Below are 21,473 nucleotides of genomic sequence, written 5' to 3' on the forward strand. Positions count from 1 at the left end.
ACACACAAACTTAATAGAACATGCATAACAGTAGCCTACAGAAGGACATCGAAGACACGCCCAAGAGGAGTTAAAAAACCCTTTTGACCAACATGCTTAGCGATTGCTAAAATTAAGCACAAAAACATAAGTCTACTGACAACTGGAAGTCAGCATAAACGGATACACGAAAAACAAATGATAGCATACATGGTACCAGTGGCAGAAGTGGGGATATGGCATAAACAAAAGCACACATACAACCTAATACTGCGCAATGCTATGACCAGCGCAAGTGACATTAACGTCAGAGCAAAAGTAGGCTACCAGAAAAAACACGCGACTGTTAAGTCGAGTCGTGATAGTTAAGCAATGTATTGACAAAACACAAAAAATAATATCGCACATAGCAAAAGCGTTAGTAGTGAGACAGGTGTGTGAAATAGTCAGACCAAAAACAGAGCTAGACTGCTACAGTGTAAATAACTGCAGGATGCAAATAGAAACAACACTATTAATGGGAGTCAATAACACAGTTATGGCAGAACTGCTGGATGCAAATGCATCGACGACACCGCGTTAGCTGCAGTAGTGAGGAGCACAAGAATAATAATAGTAAAATAAACACAAACACGCAATACAATTCAAATATGAAACCTAAGCAGCATGAGCAATGTCAGTTGTGCAATCGTGCCAACCAGCCAGCCTAGAAAACAAAATTGTCATTTTAAAAGTCCATACTGCCCTCTAGCAGGCAGATCTTTCTGATGTCGCGAACAAACTCAGTACCGTCAGCAACCTTTACTCGCACGCGTCTGACAAGTTTATTAGTGTCCGGCATAACTTCCTTTACAATAGCCTTGGGCCAGTGCCCACGTTTAGTTGCCTCGTCCGTTACCAGTACCAAATCGCCTGGTTTCAAGCTTGGAGATGTGCCAAACCACTTTTGTCGGGGCTGCAGCAGAGGGAGATATTGCAACAGCCATTGTTCCCAAAACTTGTCTGTGAGGTATTGGGTCTTTCTCCAAGAGCGTCGATAACCGTCAGCCTTCATAAAAACATCTGGCGGTAGGGTGTCACAAGCTGATCCGGTGAGTATCATACTTGGAGTCAGGGCTTGCAGATCATCTGGTGACGATGGGAGCGAAGTGATGGGACGATCGTTTAAAATTCTTTCAATCTCTGCTACCAGCGTGAGAAGGTCGAATTCATCCAACGTAGCGTTTCCCACCAGCGACCGCATCAATTTTCTTAATAAACGAAAAAATGTTTCGTAGAAGCCGCCTTGGTGTGAAGCACGCGGAGGGTTGAAGTGCCAGTTCGTTTCATGCCGAAGTAAGGCATCGGTGACTTTCTTTTGATGGAGGTTCTTGAGTCCTTGCCGAAGTTCGCGGTCTGCAGCAACAAAGTTTCCTCCGTTGTCACTGTACAGATCAGTAGGACAAACGTTTCTACGGCTGCAGAATCTTCGGTAGGCTTGAATGAATGCACTTGCCTCCAGGGATTGCACGACCTCAAAGTGCACAGCACGGGTCGCCAAACAATTAAAAATACAAACATATCGCTTAACACTGCTGCGGCCGCTCTTTACCATCAATGGACCAAGAAGGTCAGTGCCAGCAGCTTGAAAAGGAATGGATTTGTTTACGCGTGGAGCAGGTAAGTTGCCCATCTGCTGTTTTCCGGCGGTAGCTTTCCAAAAACGACAGTTCATACAGGAATGCAAGACCCTTTTGACAGCTGATCGCCCTTTGACAATCCAATAACGGGAAGCAATGGCGGTAAGGACTTGTGAGCATCCCATGTGTCCTTCTCGTTCGTGATACCTCATGATCACTAGATCGGTGATTGGGTGCTGATATGGGAGAATGATCGGATGCCTTCTTCCGCTTGACAGAGAAGATTGTTGCAATCGCCCACCAACTCTTAACGTTTCGTTAACAACATAGGGGTTTAGGGACTGTAGCTCCTTCAAAGCCACATGCTTCTTCAACTGCAGGTCGGACACGAGTTCCACCGGGGCGTCAAATCCTGGGTGGTTATGGAGAACTGCGAACACCGTCGGGTATGCTTGATGCTGGGCGGCTGTGACAATGGCAAGTTCAGCTTCGTCCATCTCCTCGACACTGAGCGAATCTGTCTTAACAGTCAAGGAGTCATCTCGGCATTTCCTTTTCAGGTACAATTTGAAGCGAAGCAACCATGCAACCGTTCTTTGCAGATCGTGGAAATGCGAGTAGCGGGTAAACAACCGACAGAGAGAGTCTGAGTCCGTAATCGCGTGTTGCTGAGCTGAGCAATGTTCAATGCTTTTAACCTCTGGATCGTCTGACGAAATTCCGCCAACAAAGTCGGGCTGGTTTGGCCAATTGCTCGTGACATCATGCAAAAACTTAGGACCATTGAACCAAAGCTTAGCGGTATTAACTTTATCAGGCCAAACTCCCCGAGACGCGAGGTCAGCGGGGTTTAAGGTAGTCGGTACATAATGCCATTGATTGACACTGGTAAGCAAGTGAATAGTGCTCAGCCTATTAGCCACAAAGGTGTGGAAACGAGTCGAAGTATTATTAATGTAACGCAGCACAACCGTTGAGTCTGTCCATAAGACAACACTATTGAATTTAAAATCACACTCTGTCAGAATAAAATTGCAGACTTTGGCAGCGAGCACAGCAGCAGTGAGCTCCAGGCGAGGTACGCTAACAGGCTTTAATGGAGCCACTCGAGCCTTGCCAAATAGAAAATTACAAATTACTACAGAATCATCATAAAACACTTTAACATAAAACACGACCCCATAGCCACTGGTACTGGCATCACAAAAACCATGCAATTCAAAGCGGATAGCACATTTACCAAAAGGAGTCAGGCTTCTAGCGATGGAAACACATTCAAGCTCTGGAAGGGCCTTTAACCAAGCTTCCCAATTAATGTTTACTGGCCCAAGGCCATTAAGGGGTTCATCCCAATCAAGTTGAGCGTCACAGGCCTGCTGCAGGAGTTGCCTAGCAGGTAAAATGAAGGGTTGTATTAGACCCAGTGGGTCGTATGTTTGCGAAATCATGGAGAGAACGCCTCTCCGGGTGTTGGGCTTTTGTTGAATACTCACCCTCACCTCCATGCAATCGCTTGCAGCATTCCACACAACACCAAGGGTTTTCTGCGTTGGAAGCTGGCACTGCGGCAGATCGACTTTCGACGCCAAGTCTTCCTGCAACACAGAACTCAAGACCTCTGCACTGTTAGACAGGAATTTAGTTAAATGGAAGCCGCCACTTTGTAATAGTTCACGCAGTTGTTGTATTAGTTCGATAGCCTGATCCGGCGATTCACATGAATGACAAATATCGTCAACATAAACATTTTTTAAAACTGTGTTAACAGTGTTTTGATCAGCACCTGTTTCATTGTCTTTGGCAGTCATCCGAAGCGCGAAGGCAGCACAGCATGGCGACGACTTTGCTCCAAACACATGAGTTTGCATACGGTAGTCGACAGGTTCCCGCTTGAGATCATCGTCCGGATACCATAAGAATCGAAAGGCATCCCTGTCTCCTTCGTCTACACGTACTTGGGAAAACATGGCCTTAATATCGCCCACAACAGCGATCGGATGTTGCCTGAAGCGAAACAATGTTCCTACAAGGTTATTGGTGAGATCTGGGCCATGAAGCAGCTTGTCATTTAATGACACGCCTTTAAACTTCGCGCTGCAGTCGAAAACGACTCTAAACTTGGCCGCATTGGTCGTGCAGTGATGGGGCACATAGCACGTCTTCCCTGGTGTGTCTACCACACCAGTTTCAAGTGGCACAGCATAGCCACATTTAACATATTCCTGCATTTTACCACGATACTTATTGAATAACACCGGGTCAGTAATAAATCGGCGCTTCATTCCCTCTAGGCGCTTGAGTGCCATAGAGCGATTATTGCACAAGTCCGGGTCTTCATCCTTCCACAACAGCCCTACAGAATAGTGTCCATCCACCTTCTTCACCGTGTCCTGCATGATCTGCAGCGCACGTTTATCCTCAATTGAAGGACAGGGGGCCTGTGGCTCATCGATGTCATTAAAATCCTGCAACAATACATTTAACATTCTATCGCAAGACTCCTTTACGCTAAGAAAGTTTACCATTACTGGTGAGTTGAGTTGCCTATCGCCACCATCTTTCCCATAAATGGTCCAACCCAGAAGAGTGTGCAGTCCACATGGTTCTCCTGGTGCGCCAGTACGAACTTCCTGCAAAAGATAAGCCTGGTGAAGATCGCTACCCAATAACAACTCAACCTTCCTATCTTTTAGTTCAGGGAACTTTAAGTCCTCCAAATGACTATATGCACTACTAAGTGCTTCGGTGGGGATACTGTGGCTGACATCAACAATCTGGTCCATCACCAGAGCATCTGCAACGGAAAACACAGCCTGCTCTTCCATTCCCTGCACAGCCAAAAAATCAATTTTCTTGTCATGAAAGGAGACAGCATTGGTGGTCAGCAACTCCACATTGCTTTTTGTCGCAGCAACCCCTAAGCGAGATACGAGGCTTGAGGAGCATAGACTGACGCTAGAACCTTCATCGATAAAAGCATAAGTATAGGTATAGTTGGAGGGGTCCCCAGCCCATACCTTAACTGGCAAAACCTTAAAAATTGTTGTCCCAGATGTTGCTGGCACAGTTGCAGACGTTGTTGCTGAGATGCCCTTCTTCAGAGAAGAGGGGCTTTCCTCTTCCACACGGTTTACATGCAGAAGTGAATTATGCCTCGATCCACACGTTGCACAAGATTTCTTAAATCTGCAATCAACCACTCTGTGGCCTGCTCTCAAGCAACAAAAACACAGTCTATGCTTTTGCACCAGGGTTCTTCTTTCTGCAACAGGTTTTTGTTTAAACATCTCACACTTCCATAGGGCATGCGACTCTGCACATAAACAACAGGACTCTTGTTTATGGTTAGCAGATTGGGAAATCTGCTCTTGGGTTGTGCAAACCGAAGCACGCTTGTAGCCACCTTGCGGATTAGATCGAGCCAGCGATGGTTGTGGAGCTCTCTTAACATCTTTGCCTGGTTGCATAAGATGGCCATATTGGCTGTCGGCTCGAGAGGCTGCATCCTCGACCAAGACTCTTAAATCACCAAACGTGGCACAGTCCGATCCTAAGTGATTAACATTAACGAACTGCTCCTTTAGCTTATAAGGAAGTCGCAGGAACAGCCGTTGAAGCACCTCATCACTGTTTAAAAGATGGGACTTACCCCAGCCATCGAAACTGACTTCACACTTATACATCTTGTCGCAAAGCTTTGTGAGGCCCGGCGCATCCCACTCTGAAATAGGGGGTCCTTGCAGCAAATCTTCCTTCACTTTGGCCATGAGTTTTCCAGGGTTGCCAAACCTTTTTCTCAATCTATCCCATGCCATTCCATATGCTCTTTCACTATTTTGCAAGCAACTCAGGCCAGAAATTACTTCCAAGGCCTGGCCTACACAATTGTCCTCCAAAAAGGCGATGCGATCTTCAAAGCTTAGATAGTTTGACTCAATGTATCGTTCAAAACGCCTTTTAAAGTTAAAGAACTTTAACACATTGCCGTCAAACTTCTCCAGCGACAACCGAGGACCATGAACATTTTGAAACCCTGCACTGAGCTGGGGTTGAGGCACGACGATGGGAAATTCACTACTATTATTAGCTTCAGTGCGAAAGGGAGATGTGTAAGGATTAAGAATATTACTAGCACTACTGCTGCCCTGAAGGATACCCTGTTCTGCTTTTACAGGTGGTATCTTTACACCACTCTCACGGGGTGTCACGTGACTGCTAGACTCAGCAGCTTTGCCTGTGTCACTGCCTGCATCCATAACTACCGATGATGTTTGATGTGACACTTGCTTGGATTGTTCTCGGCAGCTTCGAAGGAGGGTAGAGCAGGCTTCAAGCAAACCATAAATGCTTTCCCCCATACGGTTGATCCTAGATTCCATTGAGCCTGATTGCTGTGGTTTGCATTTGAGTAAATCTAAACGTTTAAGGGAGAGCTTCCTTTGAAGTTCGAGGCATCTTTTCTTTACCTCCAAAACTTCAGAAGAACTCAGGAAATCATCACTTGAGCATAGCTCCATGTCGATGGAAGTTATGCCAAGCTCGATTTCAACCAGCTCTTGTTCTAACACAACGAGACCTGGCAGCTCTTCGCTAATGTCATGTTGACCACTAATATTAGAGGCGGCCTCATGCTGCTCTGTTGAGCCACTAGCATAACCATTTGGCTTACTCCGTCTTGGAGTTTGCTTGGGCTTTTTACGAGCCATAATTAACACACAGCAATATACAAGCTACAAAAAACAAAATCTGTACGGTACTTACCTTAGGTGAGGTGACAATTGACCTTCACGATATTACGGAGAATGTTAGTAAGCAACCTACTAAAATTATAGGGTTTAACGGTAACCAGTTCTACCTGACTAGAACAGTGGCCTGACAGAGTACAGGCTTAGAAGCTTCAATCTTTGGCTGCCTAGACTGGATAAAGTGCAGGCCTTACTTATTAGAAGAAATGGTGTATTGAAAACGACAATAATAAAACAAAACAAACAGTTGCTTACCGAATTCTTACATATTCCCTAGTCACTCCAAATCTCCAGTTCTCCAGTTTTATAAAACAATGACCACTCCAGTCCATGCCAAAACGTAAAAAGAAAGATCAACTAGCAAAAATTGTTAATGTATGGCCGGGTCACTCAAGCATGAAAATAGAATGGAGCAGAGATACAACAATAATATTAAATGGGCGGGGAATCGTTTCTAACAATATGGCCTACAACTGAATCGATGGCTCGTGCGCTATTTCTTGGGTTGGGTTTCCGAAGGATTGATTGATTCAATCTTTATCCTCGGACTGGGAAAGCTTCTTGCAGAGCTTAATCCTGGCAGTTTCGTATACTTGTAGAGGCTTATGATTACTGACGCTGGGCCGGTCACCGAGATTGACAGAGTGAAGCTTCCGATTGTTGAAGTCTTGTCGCCAGGAATTATTCCATCCATTAGATGCCGCTGAATGGAGAGCTGTCCTCGATCCAGAAGTCACGCGTTAACTAACTGAGCTATCCCGGCGGATTTCATTTCGATACTCCCGGAAGCTTTTTTTAAACTAATTTTAAATTCGAAGCGACTCAATCGTTACTGCTTTCTGGTCGTAAATTTTTAATTTGAGTAGCCTACCGCCCAATTTTTTATATCTTTTCAAATATGAGCAATAAAGTTAAAGTATTTTTAATATTTTGGAATTTGAGAATTTCTCTGGGTAAGTTTTCGTCCGTTATAAGGGGGTGTGACCACTGACCATGTAGGTTTTTTGATGTTGTTCCCGGACGATCCCCCAGTAGCTTATAGGATTTTTGATGTTGAGCTGTCTTTTGGTGTAGGCTTTTGCTTATTGAGCGTGTCTAGCTACAAGTGGATAATTTAGAGCTTCTGTTTAAGGGTATGATTGGTTGATTGCCTACAAAAATTAAACAAGTTAAATGTAATGTTAAATGAATTTTTTGTTAATCAAAGTTACCAGCTCTTAATCGGGAAATTGAGAAATACTTATCCTGTCTAACTCTAACCAATTTAGTTCATTGCGACGAGTGTCAGAAAAGCGACATTTTCCGTCGTGATTTTTACCTTCTTGTTCGAGAGTCGTTCGGTCTGTTCTATTTTGAAAGTCTGTTTCTAAATGGAAATTCTTTTGGTTTATATATGTTACGAGTATTTTTCAATTCTCCGCTTATTTCATAATGTAGCCTACGGTGGTGCCTTTTTATCAGTAATATGGTTGGGGTTATGAAAGAGGAACGGTTACACAGTTATGTCGCTTCAGAAATGCGGATGTGCTGAGCTAGGTTCCGTGAGAATAGCATTTGTTAACAGGATGTGTGACCTACATTGCGTGAGAGAAGAATTTAGGTTTTAAATGGCAGAGTTGAAGTGTATTTGCAAATTGCAATTCTCATAGCTTTCGGCCAAATGTTGTCATAATTTAAATTTGTTAGTTAGAAACATGGTAGCCTACATGTTACACACTTCCCTCCTTACGGTAACATAACAGATAATTCCTATCACAATAAGGTGGTTATACAGGATGCAAATAATATACAAGTGTGTGGTTATAAGATACTACACAAAGAAATTTGACAATTGTAGACTAACAATTAGTAGGGAAAGACACATGACCCCCTCCGTTCGCGGGATGAGGAGATTGGACGCACACATAAGTAGCTAAAGTACAGTATAGGTAACACTAACACCCCTACTGTTACTGAATTATTTTTTCGAAAGTAGGTACGTAAGCGTGGTGGGATTTGTTTAAAAGCAGCATGCAGTTTCAGCATAGCTTGTCGTGATTACTTTTATGCAGTGGTGGATTTCCAGAAGATTAGCTTCCGGAACGTTAGTTTTTTACTTTCCAAATGCGCTAGGTGCCGTAGAAGAGATTTAGAATTATGCCCTTATAAGACTTTGAAACAACACACTTGATGTACGTGTTTAAAACGTTGCTAAAGTACCCAAGTATCATACTCTATAGATGATATAGGCCTAACGTTGTTCAATGCAAATATTCGTATTTTAGTGAAACAATAACACAAAAAATTACAAGTTCCACAATTTTTCAAGACATTCATGGTATTTCTGTTCCTGACAATGGTTCACCAAATCAAACGTCATATAAAACCGTTCAGGTCTACTGAATCTTAGCGTATTACGTCATGGAATTTTTCCTAAAAATGAGCCAAGATTGCACCATCGTTCGTAAGACTTGTATCACACCTGTTGAGAATTGCTTCACAATCTTTCACTATGACGTCACAGTAACTGCGTACGTGAGTTTGAGATATAGCAATGTATTCTAGTCATTCGTAAAATGGTTGCTTGAAAGTTGGTCGCATATTTAACTGTTTGCTTAGTGCTTGCCAGCTGGACGAAAATTCCGTCTTTATCTAAGTAGTTTGTATCGTAGTGACAAGTTTTTAGTGGTGTACGGTGTTGCATTCCAATTTCGACAGCCAGGTGGCTAATTTTACAGAAATGCAATTTTGAATAGACGTTTTCAAAGGAGTGTTTCTTTCGGTCATTACATACAGACGAACGGATCCGGGAACTTTATGTTACAATTTTCCCACGAAGGGATTATGGTTTACCGCTGTGACCAATTTCAAACCAGGCGCGGATTTATTAGGGGGGGGGGGGGCGGGCACCCTCGAAATTTTGTGAGGAGTTGTTGAAATTGTATGTTTCCGCATCAAATGGTTTGATATGCTTCTAAACAGGTGATATTAGTCCCACGGCGGACTTAACTTATCCCGGGGGGGGAATAATTTTTTATTGTTAGCCTACTTTGGTTGAAATTATCCATCGACCAGACTCCGTTATTTTCTTTCATACAACTTCAAATACATTTTAATAGCAACATTTGTTGAAGCTGCCTCAGCTGAAACTAACGCTGAGCCAAATGACGTCAGTTGAAATTATCTGAAACCTTGAATGGCTGTTTTATAGTTTTTAGTCTTCATCAGTGCTGTGTTAAACCCTTTGTGGGCCCCGGGCCAGAATAATTTTGGGCCCTCTATCATCAAGCAGACCTATAGTATTGTGTATACTTTCACTTCACCGATATGGAAATTGGTTCACTTCAATAGACTTTCTCACCAGTTTAGAAAACAACATATGTGTAAGTAACCGCAAACACAGGTCTATCATTTCTTAGGTACACCTTTTCTGGGAATGAAAGCCAAAATGTTAACAATTTTTAATACAAAAAATTACTGGCAATGGAGTATAGTTACGACGCGGTAATACCACCGTACCGCGCAGAAGTTTGACTGTTTAAACTTTGCCGCTGTACCGCACAGATAATATCTGAGGATAAAACCAAAACTGTAGAAATTATTAATTTTCATTGAGATTTGGTCATCTGGTAACATTATTGTTTTTCACCATTTTCATGGTTTATCTGGCAACACTACTTGTTCTGTCAACCAAGTAAAAACATTGATTGTACCATAATTTGTAAACAAAAACAGTGTAGGCTAAAGCGTTTTGAGAATCAAGTGTTCAATTATTTTTATTCAACATTATTTCATTCCAAGGCAAAGCTTTCATTATTTTTATACAGGTATTCAAGTTAATTAAAGTTTTTAGGGTATGGTAGCCTTGGTTAGTGGCATGAATAAACAGGTCACTTGTGAAAGAATGATGTTTGTTTTGGATCAAAGCAATTTCAGTAGGCCACCCTGCAACATGTGATAAGCCAGGCCTATAAGGTATTTGAAGGTAAGAGCAATTTCATGTGCAATTATAGATAATAAGTGGTGCAAGTTACTCAATTGCTTAAATAGGCCCTAAATTTTTTCAAAAATTTGCTTTTGTTTAATAGATTCCTTTGCATTTGATGTGCACTTGCGCAAATGCACTCTTATTTTTTGTGGTGCAGAGGCAGTGTGATCATTCGAAATCTTTTGTGTTGCAGTGTACGAGAAGACATGTGCACTTGTGCAGTGCGGCAGCGGACAGGTTTTTCCTGCTCGCGACATCACTAGTCATTAGTCAAGGACATTTATAATTGCGGTATTATAAATGTTAAAAATGAAATGATAATTAAGCTAGAAATGCTATTTTGCTTACACCTAACAATTTTTTAAAACAAAACACTTTTATGGATGAAAACAATTTGAATATGCTGTATAAGGTATGTGAATTCACAAAGGGCCCAACTCCATTTTTTTTTCATTTCACTTTTTGTGCTTTCAGATTTCTTTCAATCAAAAGAAATTGAATAACGGTATGTGAATTCGAAAAAGGCCCTCTAGTTTTTTTTTCATTTCACTATTTGTGCTTTTCGATTTCTTTCAGTGTCTTCTAAATTATACAAAAAAAACAGCCAGATTTTTTAGACATATCAGTAAACACATAAAAAATACCCTATCAATGTTTTCATTGATTTTGAAATGGGCCCAACTACATCAATTACACTTCAACTTCTCCATAGTTTCTCCACAGAATCTTCACCGAGTGAACTTTTTAGATATGATGCTTCTTACCAGTATGTTTAAGCATGTAATTATTATCGAAGTTTCACCACAAAAGTAAATGACCAAAATAATTAAAATGGTTGTGCAAAAACACTTTGTGGCAGTTGGGCTCTTCTTGAATTCACATATTCAATTGTATCCCACCTGTTATATATATGTTAAATACATTTCTGCAGATCATGTTACTAACGTTATCGCATTTTAACTTTCTTTAAGATAGTAATGGTATTCTTAGAAATGTTTCAGTGTAGTAAGGGCCCAAATTTGAGATGTTTAAGACCTAAATCATTTTCTTAATGGACAAGTACACGCAGTGAACTTTCGCAACTCAAATTAGTTTTTTTTACTGAGACGCAAAAGTCTATTATTAGTGGGCCCCCTGAGATGGTGGGCCCGGGGGCCGGGCCCCCCTTGGCCCCCCTCTTAACACAGCACTGGTCTTCATTATAATTTCAATTATTTGCCCTATATGCCTGCAAACATACAAATATCCATTTTGGTCATGGACACTGCATACAGGGCTTTAAACCCGATTTCAGGTTTACTTGCTTAGCAATTTTTATTGAAGCAAAATTTATTTTTTAAGCATTCACAATTGATAAAAATGGCTGTTTTAATGTCTATTTTATAGCATATCGCAGTGGCGTAGCCAGGAATTTTGAAATGGGGGAGGTTTTGACAGCCGGCGGGCGAAGCCTGACTCATGTTTGCGTAAGACGACAGCCAGCGGCGGGGGGTTTAGGAGGCCCCCCAAAAAAATTGGAAAAATTACTTTGAATTTGGTGCATTCTGAGAGCATTTTCAACAAAAATGTGGGTATAAATATTCCTGAGAAATGGTGCTGTCCAGTGGCACAGAAAAAAGATAAGATAATGTTTTTTCGACATTTTTCGGAAAAGCAAAGTCTCTATGTTTTCTTGTTGCTAATTCCTGGCTGAGATATTTGAGTGTTTGGTATTGGCAAAACTCGCTCTTTTAATGCAGTTTCGTTTAAAATTAGGCAAACTTTGTTTTAGAGACATAAAGAGACTTATAGCATCATTCTCAACATCGTGACCTCACACGCGTGCCAAAGGGGGGGGTTGAAACCCCCAAAACCCCCCCTTGGCTACGCCACTGGCATATCGTGGGCTATATGTCGTAGTATCATTGTTCATATCTGTTTTATCTTTCCCTTTCTGTTTAATTAATTTTCAAATTTTCTGTCCCTCCCCCGAAAAAACTCCTAGATCCGCGCCTGTTTCAAACCATAAAACCTTTGGCGACTTCGGGTCTCAACTTTCTCACTGGAGGACCGACCCTTCATATATAAACAGTTACAGTGTGTAAAGAAAGAGAAGCACGGTCAGATGCCAGTATGAGGTTCATTTATGAAAATCCTCGCTCACACTCGCTCGATGAAATTGGAATGGATTTTAGTGACGTTATCAAATTTTGAAGACTGTGATCTTTTTTTCGCAGCTACATATTCACGAAGTTCCCTTACAGCTTCGCGTTCATTTAAGCGTAATCTCTTTGCCACTTCAATGATTTCGTTTTCTCCGTGTGTTATTGCTGTGTCCTCTGGCCAAGTAGTTCGATCAAGTAACTTATTTTGTAACGTAACAGACATACTAGGCTATTAGGCTACTCTGAATATGGCAAGGCATACTAAGAGTGGTGCTAAGCAGCGGGAAACAGTCAGTAATAAAAGTGGAAAATAGAGGTAAAACTAATTGTGACGTAGGCTACCGGTAATAAAGTGGCTCAATAAAACATCGAAGTGTAAACGTCAGGGTGTGGCCCTAGGATAATCAAGCTGCCTCAAGGTTGCACAATAACGGATCAAATGAATAATACAAATTACAAATATCTTCTTAACGCTACTCTGAACAGGGCAAAGCATAACAAAAGCATAAAATATTTGAGCTTCCGGAACGCTGTTCCGGACAAGTCAACTTTTTGATCGAGGTTCCGGAGCGACGTTCCGGACCGTTCTGGCTGAAATCCAGCCATGCTTTTATGTATAGGCTACAGGGGCGGCTCGCTAGTGTGTGCTGTGGTGCTGCAGCACTCCCACAAAAGTTTTCACGAAAAGTTTCTCAAATATCTTATCGTTTCTTCTGCCCCAAATGTAGTTTATGTTTTCTGTTCACAGAATTGCTGACTGTGTAAATTATATTTGGCAACTCTGCGTGCTTTGAGATATTTTGCGCAAGGTTACAATAAAACAAACACTCGATCGTGACGTCAGCGAGCCGCGTGTATTTTTGAGTTGCCTATGCAAACGAATAGCAAACGCTTGTGCTGCGTTACAAGCAGCACAATTCAGGGTTGCCGGGTTGGCATTTTTTATGTTGTTTGGCATGAAAAAATCCTGTTTGGCATTTTTTCAAAATTTGGCAGTTTTTTAGCCTTTTTTGTTGTTTTTTGCGCAAAAAAATTTTGTTTGGCATTTTTTAATTTGGCCTTTAAATTAAACGTTGTTCACATGACTAACCACTTGTTTGGTTTTCAGCTTTGCAACTGTTGTTTATATGAATGACCAGTCAGGCCTGCCTCCTGTTACTGTAATGAATATTAATATTTTAATAATACTAACATTGTTTTACCATGTGAGTTTGTTTGTTTGTTTGTCATATCTTTATCCTGCATTACGGGAAAGCGGACTTGAGCGCTATGCATCGGTGTACGCCTTCCGACGTACACATGACCCACGCTGCAGCCGACGGCAATGTATGTTTCCGGTTGTCTACTCTACTTATGACTTAAATTTGGTACTACCCATTACTCGAAATCGATCACTGGGTAGAGGCTATTGTCGTAAAGTTTCTTGCCCAGAGAAACAACAGCAGCAAGTGCGGGTGGCTGGAGTCGAACATGCAGGCTCTCGACTGCGAGCCCAACGCGCTAACCACTCGGCCACTGCTGCCACTGCTTACATTACCCTGTCGTGCTCAGATGCTGTGACAGCACAATAGCTAGAACGTGTTATTCACATGTTTGTTGATAGGCCCCTTCAAAATATTACACATTTGCGAAACTCTTAAATAAGCCAGTTTTATCTCAAACTTTTATCACAATTTAGAGCTGAAATACGCTCAGAATGCACTTAATCAAATGTGATTTTTCAAAATTTCTGAGGGAGGCCCCCAAACCCCCCGCTGTTAAATTCTCCTTTGGCGAACACGCAGCACCCCCATTTCTAAAACTCACCAGCCGCCACTGATAGGCTACCATAGTTAATGGCTTCTATGGTCCACATTATTGGTGTGGGCGCATGGTTTGCAGGGGTAACACTCGTTTATCACATGGTCAGACAGTCTCGTCCAAACAAAACAATGATTAACTTCTGATTAACTCGACAGTATAATATGAACAACAGTTATGTGAAGAAGGTTTAGTGGAGTCAAATAACAAATGTACAGAATTTTATCAGATAGTCAAACAGTCTTAATATAATTACTGCAATTAACTTATAAAACCATCAACAAACCTCTAGAATTAATGTAACCACATTGGTGACCTCCGAACGTAAGTCGGGTTAAAAATGAACGAAAGCTTAATTAATAATTTGCGCACCTCTCTGGTTACACTCAAACAAGTGAGTTTAGAAAGATTCTCTCCAAAGTAATAGCTATGAAATATCTGGTAAGTAGGCTAGGCTATGCTACAATTTTTTTGTTTCTAAGGTAAACAAAAACACGTAGGCCTACTCACAATTACCTTTTAAAAACATGTTACTTCATATTATGTTACTTCATAACATTTCACACGTTGGTTCGCCAACAAAATTTTGAGTAGCATACTGTACTTTTTAAGCGCAATGCCAAGCAATTGATTGCTTATCAAACGTAGGCTACCTGATTTTTGTTATTTTCTCATGGGAAGTAATAAAGCGAATTGTTTAGCGGCAGACCGCTTATTTTGGACGCCGATGTCGACAATTTTATTTACATGCCGAAGCGCCATTTACCACTTTTAATATTTTTAAACGTTCACTTTAGATTCACCAATTGCCAACAAGTTGCCTTTTCAGGGAAACATAAGCAAATAATTTTTTGTTAAAAAATCGCTGTCTCAAATGTAACTTGAATGCTTAGCTCATTTTATATTCCTTTTATTTTGCCTTAACCTACGTGCAACTAGCATAGGTCAGCATACCAGATTGCGAGGCACGCATCCCAATCTTATTTTATACAGACGTGCAGGCACTGCTCTGCAAAGGGTTGTGGTTTTGCTCCCACGCACCCATTCGTGATTTTTGTGCGTCTTTTTACTCCAACTAGAAAATATCGACTTTGCTACCCTTACGTTCTCAGCTGAAACTATCAGTTCGTATAACTCCGTGGTGCAAAGATAGAGGAAATCATGCAAATCCACCTGCGCCCATAGAGGTTGTGGTTATCATTCCCCCCATTTTTTTAGTATTATTAGGAGCTAACATGATTTAAGAAACTTTGTTTAGCCATTTTGGCAGCTGTTTTTTTGTTTTGTTTGGAGTTACAGTATGTAGTATGCACAGTTATTTACCCTGAATATGGAACTTTGTGTGTAAGCTTGGTTGGCATTTGGTATGCAATTTCTTTTGTCTCTTGATAAAGCACTGCCACGTGCTGAGATCGACAAAACCGAACCATATATCACACATCGTTCAAACATTGAATAACCACTACAAAACATACCAGTCGTTTTACGTCACAAACTTTATCTTGGTATGTTCTTGTGTACAGGGGCTCCAAGAGGGGGGGGAAGTCGGGCTACTTTCCCCCCTAGCATAACATTGTAAAGGAAAAACGAGGAGTTTTTCGTTTTGTCACTTTTGAGGGGGGCCCATTTTTACTACTAAAATAATAATTTATCAATTAAAAATAAACAAATTTTTGAATGAAATGCGTAGTTACAAGTATTTTTCGATCATTGTAGATGCTACTTCAGATGTTTCTGATCAAGAACAAACCATTCTCATATCAAGTCGGCTATGTTAAACTGCTTCAATACGTGAAATCTTGCTGTTAAGCCTACTGACCTCAATAGCCTATCACTGAACGTTTTATCTTGTTCTAACTTGAAAACTAGTGCTGCTTTGGCTAAGCGTGTATTATGTTTGCTTGACCAACTGTACCTTGACACGAAAAACTGCGTTTGCCTGGCATATGATAATGGATCCAACATATCTAGAAAAGTGTCCAAGCAAGATTGAAGGAAGTAAAACCTTCTTGCCTATTTTCTGCTTATGGATGTCATTGCGTAAATGCGCTAGAGTTGGATCTACTCAAGGAAATCATTCATTGCAACTTTCGAAACACTTTTCCAAATATTTTTGTTGCTTTGAAAATTTGTTACGTAAACCAGTACCTCCAACGGTTGCGAGTTGAAAACGTGGTTTTAGCACATTGAAATTTGTAAGAATTGTTTACGCTCCACCACGACTCAAAACCGAGTGAACAGTTTATGCATTTTGTGCATCAAATTAGACCTTGCAAAATCCTTATTATTTGATGCTGTGATCCGTAACTTTGCATTGCAAAAGGTTCGGAATGGATTGAATGCTTTGTTAAGCTATTTTCATTGCCCGCATTGTGTGTTTACAACTTTTCTTCTATCTACTGTAGGACAGGTTATACTAAAATTACCATTTATAACAATTTCGATTCACAACATGACTGGAACCAACGCAGGCGCAGTGATGCAGACTTGTCAAGGGAGAAGACGTTATCACCGACCCAAAAGCGGCTCTTCCAGGATTCCACACAATAAACAGACAAGAACTCATCAGCAAACACGCCCACACTGCCCAAACACCAGAGAGTTTGCACAAACTTGTACATTCTTTGGATATGGTGCATTTTTCTTGGAAGTGTCTTTATTTGGGGCCAGAGAATTGCTTTGGTACGGGACCTAAATTCTCCTCCCAACGGCCGTGGCCAAAGGCATCATGTATGAGATGTGCATGTGCACATCATAAAACTTCACGGCAATTTTTTCAAGAAAAAATTTTGAGCAACAATGGCAATTTTGCTGCAAGTGTAGTCGAGTGATTTTTGTTGATTTTTATATTGAAAGAAGTTTTTTCATATAACTTAGATATATATGTTGTTTAAAATCGAAACTTTAAAAGAATTCAATTTCACGATGAGGAAAGTAGCCAAGTTCGGCTTAAGACACTGTAGACACATGATGCAACGCGCATGATACAAATTCGTTACCTGCATTTTTGCTGAAAAATATTTCTTTGGGGCCCACTTTTCATATTGTTTCCCGACCAGTCATGATTTCTCTCAGAGGCCCTGCTTGTGTATCATTACTGTTACATACACCCTATCAGCAGTAAGCTTACGCCATGGCATTGTCATGTAGTATTCCCATTTATCATATGCTACTATTTACCGTATTTTTACATCGTATCTCAAGCTACGTCTTGTCTCACTGACATTGTTCATTCACTGATATTGCCTAATCACCTGTTTCCCATTGCATTTCACTCCAATTCCAGGTGCCTATCATTTCACCTAGCCTACGTCCACTAGGCTATTCCTTCTCTCAGCGCCTTCGCTCATTCACTGACATTGTATCACCTGTATTGTATCACATTGTACATATTTACAGTCTACCAATTTTTCCTGCATGTTCTCATATTTGAACAGCATTTAGCACCTCACCAGCCAACATTTTCCGTCATGACTACATCATGTCGCCTAGTCGTTTCAACCATTTTTATGCTTTTTTATCGTATTATACTACCGTGTACGTACCTTACTTATTATATATATCTCACAGAGGCTACTCTGTAGTGCTTTTTGCAGATGGCTATGAGGTTGCTACATGGTTGCTGCTAGACGGGATGCGAGAGATTTTGAGAGACTGACATCACTACAACGGTTGACACGACATAGTTATCAACGTCATCGCTACCACACTGTGGCCCTCATCAAGTTACCTGCACCTGAGATGCCTCTATTCAGAAATGCCTTTACTTAAAGAAGCTTTACGGAGACGACGTTAACTCGGCTATCCTCATAGCCTCCAACATGCACCGAAGCTGCATCGTTATCTTTCAACATGGTCAACCCTATGTTCGCCGCTACCTAGCGATACCACGCACAGTAGTTGCGTTGTTACGCACTTAAGCCTTCTTCACACAAGAAGCACTCTACTTCAACAACATCGCTGCCGCTGCTTGCGATATGCCGACATGCACCACAGTTGCACTATCTTTCCAGCATGCTTTACAGCTTGCGACTTTACAAGCTGGCCACTCATTCATGTCGTGCTTATCATCCGTCAACAGACATAAACTGAACTGCTCATCAGCACTGCTGTCATAATCTCGTCCCGACCTCAACATGCTCGAACTCTATAGCATATCTTGCCCACAAAGACATTACTCTCATGAACGCCATCTCCATCTCGCACAACCTTCGCGCATGCGTCGCTCCCCGCTATATTTTGGTTTGCTTCTATGAGTGTCAAGTCCTATCTCTCCGGAGGTCATGGACACTTACCTGCCTAGAGCTTATCGATATTTGTGTATTTTATTTTTAAAAGTAGCCTTCTCTTAATGCTTACTCAAGAATGACGTAGCAACGTAGCAACTTCCATAGCATTATTTTCAAATCTTCCTGAGCATGAGGTGAAACTGCACCCCTCCTGGACAAGAAGTGAAACTTGAACCTACCCATTATATAAAACCGAAATATTATCCAACCATTTTAATTTTCTATGAAAATGCAACCAGTAGAGCGATTTTACTTTTGCCCTCCTCCCCCAGCACAAACATTAGTTTAACCACTGCTGTCTAGCCTAAACAAGCCAAAAGACTACCAGAAAATTACGACATCGCCTTATCTCTTGTGATAAATCAGTGCTACCTCTGCAACTGCAATTACTGTACAGTATTACAGTCATGCAATTACTGAATATCGTACTAAGCCAAAAGGCTACCAGGAAACATACAACATCGCCTTATCTTTTATGGTAAACGAGTGTTATCCCTGCAACCACAGTTATTGTATTACTGTTTTGCAATTACTGTGATATTGTACTAAACCAAAAGGCTACCAGGCAACATACAACATCGCCTTATCTCTTATGGTAAACGAGTGTTACCCCTGCAACCACAATTACTGTATTACAGTTCTGCAATTACTGTGATATTGTACTAAGCCAAAAGGCTGCCAGGGAACATACAACATCGCCTTATCTCTTATGGTAAACGAGTGTTACCCCTACAACCACCATTACTATATTACAGTTCTGCAATTACTGTATATTGTATTAAGCCAAAAGGCTACCAGGGAACATACAACATCGCCTTATCTCTTATTATAAACGAGCGTTACCCCTGCAACCACAACTACTGTATTGCAGTTCTGCAATTACTGTGATATTGTAGGCTACTAAGCCAAAAGGCTACCAGGGAACATACAAAATCGCCTTATCTCTTATGGTAAACGAGTGTTACCCCTGCAACCACAACTACTGTATTGCAGTTCTGCAATTACTGTGCATTGTACTAAGCCAAAAGGCTACCAAGGAACATACAACATTGCCTTATCTCTTATGATAGACAAGTGTTACCCCTCAAACCATGCGCCCACACAAAAACTGTGGACCATAGAAGCAATTAACTGTGGTATACATATATAAGTAATCATGACAAGCTATGCTGAAACTGCTTGCAGCTGTTAAACAAATCCCACCACGCCTACTTACCTACTTTCGAAAAACATAATTCAGTAACAGTCAGGGCCTCCGAGAGAAATCAGGACTGGTCGGGAAACAATACGAAAAATGGGTCCCAAAAAAAAAAAACAATTTTCAGCAAAAATAAAAGCAACGAATTTTTATCATGCGTTGCATCATGTGTCATAAGCTGAACTTAGCCTACTGGTCACAGCGGAAAACCATAATATGTTTGTGGGAAAGTTGTAACATAAAATCCCCGAATCCTTTCGTCTATATGCGATGACACCGAAAAAATACTCTTCTGAAAACGTCTTTTCACGAATTGTGTTTCAAGAAAAAATAGCCACAGGCTGTCGAAAAGAGGGTGCAACACGTATACGTACTAAAACTTGTCACCACAATGCAAATTACTGGGATAAAAGACGGAAATTTTGTCTAGATGGTAAGCACAAGCAAAACAGTTTTAATATTCGACCAACCTTTCCAGCGACAATTCTAAAATGACGAAACTGATTGCGATATTTCAAATGCACGTTACCAGCTTCTGTGACGTAATAATCCATATGCATTGTTAAGCAATTCCACAGGTGTTAAAAAGGATTGTGCAATGTTTTACAGGTGTTACGAAGGGATGATGAAATCTCTGCTCATTTTTTAGTAATATTCCATGACGTAAGACGCTAGGCTGGGTAGACCTTAACGGTTTTATGTAACGTTTGATTTGGCGAACGATTGTCTGTGACATTGCGGCCCCTAGTTATGACAGTCTGACATGGCATAACTAAAAAAGAATTGACAACAATCGTGAGCCAATAAATAAAAACACACGATACACAAATATTGTTTGAATCACTCACGGTTAGGTTAATACGCAAATACAAAGGGCATGCAAAGAATGAACAACAATAAGAATAATACACGACGATAGCCTACATGAAATTGGTACGATACCTTAGGTACACGCTATATACCATGGTTGCGATAATAACCGACTGTTCTGGGCTCAGACAAAGGTCGACCACCGCAGACAGAACTAGGCTCAAACCCTAACTCTTAAGTGTTCTTTACGGGGGCGAGGCACGAAATATCTCTCAACACGTAGTCTACTTTCACTTTCCCCGTACACTCGTCATAGTAGCAAACGGCAACTTTAGCTCTCCGAACCACAGGCTTCCCTTTCCTAATTTGTGGGACTACCTCATGCACCCTCCCAAGTTGATACTTCCTACGTTTACCAATGTCTTGGAGAAAACCCACCACTACAAGTTGACAAGGCTCCAAATTCTCTGCCATTTTTAACCATTTATTCCGGCCCTGAAACCCTGGCAAGTAAAAATCCATACATTTACTCCAAAACTGCTGAGAAAGTGACAAATTGAACCGATAATCCCTTCTTAGTTGATCACGATCATGTGGTTGCCGAACAGCACAGTATTGGTCCAAATATGGGTTCAAAAGTGAGGCAGGGGTGATGACAGTAAAATCCCTAGGGTCGTCACTCAAAGGTACCAAAGAGCGTTTGTTCACGATCCGAACGGCACTGCCTGTGTACGTAAGCAGTTCAATAAAATTGGGCTTACTTATTGAAGTGTCCAAAATGTAAAAAAAATGCAATTTTAAATTGTTTTACCATTGCTTCCCAGGCGCTATCTTGCGCTGGAGCATATGGAGGTATAAATTCCTAGTTTATCTCCTTCTGTCTCAGGGCGTTGTGAAATTCAGCTGATTTTATCAACTCGGG

General features: G+C 41.2%; 1 protein-coding gene across 1 annotated transcript; it reads right to left on the minus strand.

The window, feature by feature from the left end:
• Nucleotides 1-706: 706 nt before the first annotated feature.
• On the minus strand, nt 707-6,304 carry LOC145768860 (uncharacterized). Its single transcript, XM_082580465.1, has 2 exons — nt 2,839-6,304; nt 707-2,736 (listed from the first exon to the last, which is right to left on the minus strand). The coding sequence occupies exons 1-2, from the start codon at nt 6,302-6,304 to the stop codon at nt 707-709; spliced, it is 5,496 nt and encodes a 1,831-aa protein (XP_082436591.1).
• Between the last annotated feature and the right edge of the window lie 15,169 nt (nt 6,305-21,473).

This window comes from Aplidium turbinatum, chromosome 4 (assembly GCF_918807975.1).
Source record: "Aplidium turbinatum chromosome 4, kaAplTurb1.1, whole genome shotgun sequence".
Classification (NCBI taxonomy): domain Eukaryota; kingdom Metazoa; phylum Chordata; class Ascidiacea; order Aplousobranchia; family Polyclinidae; genus Aplidium; species Aplidium turbinatum.

What these genes read in the sequence shown, in the direction of transcription:
- LOC145768860 (XM_082580465.1), bottom strand. Translation starts at nt 6,304, where the DNA reads ATGGCTCGTAAAAAGCCCAAGCAAACTCCAAGACGGAGTAAGCCAAAT. An exon ending in TAGAAGCCTGACTCCTTTTG is followed by an intron (nt 2,737 to 2,838) that starts GTAAATGTGCTA and finishes ATGATTCTGTAG; the next exon opens with TAATTTGTAATTTTCTATTT.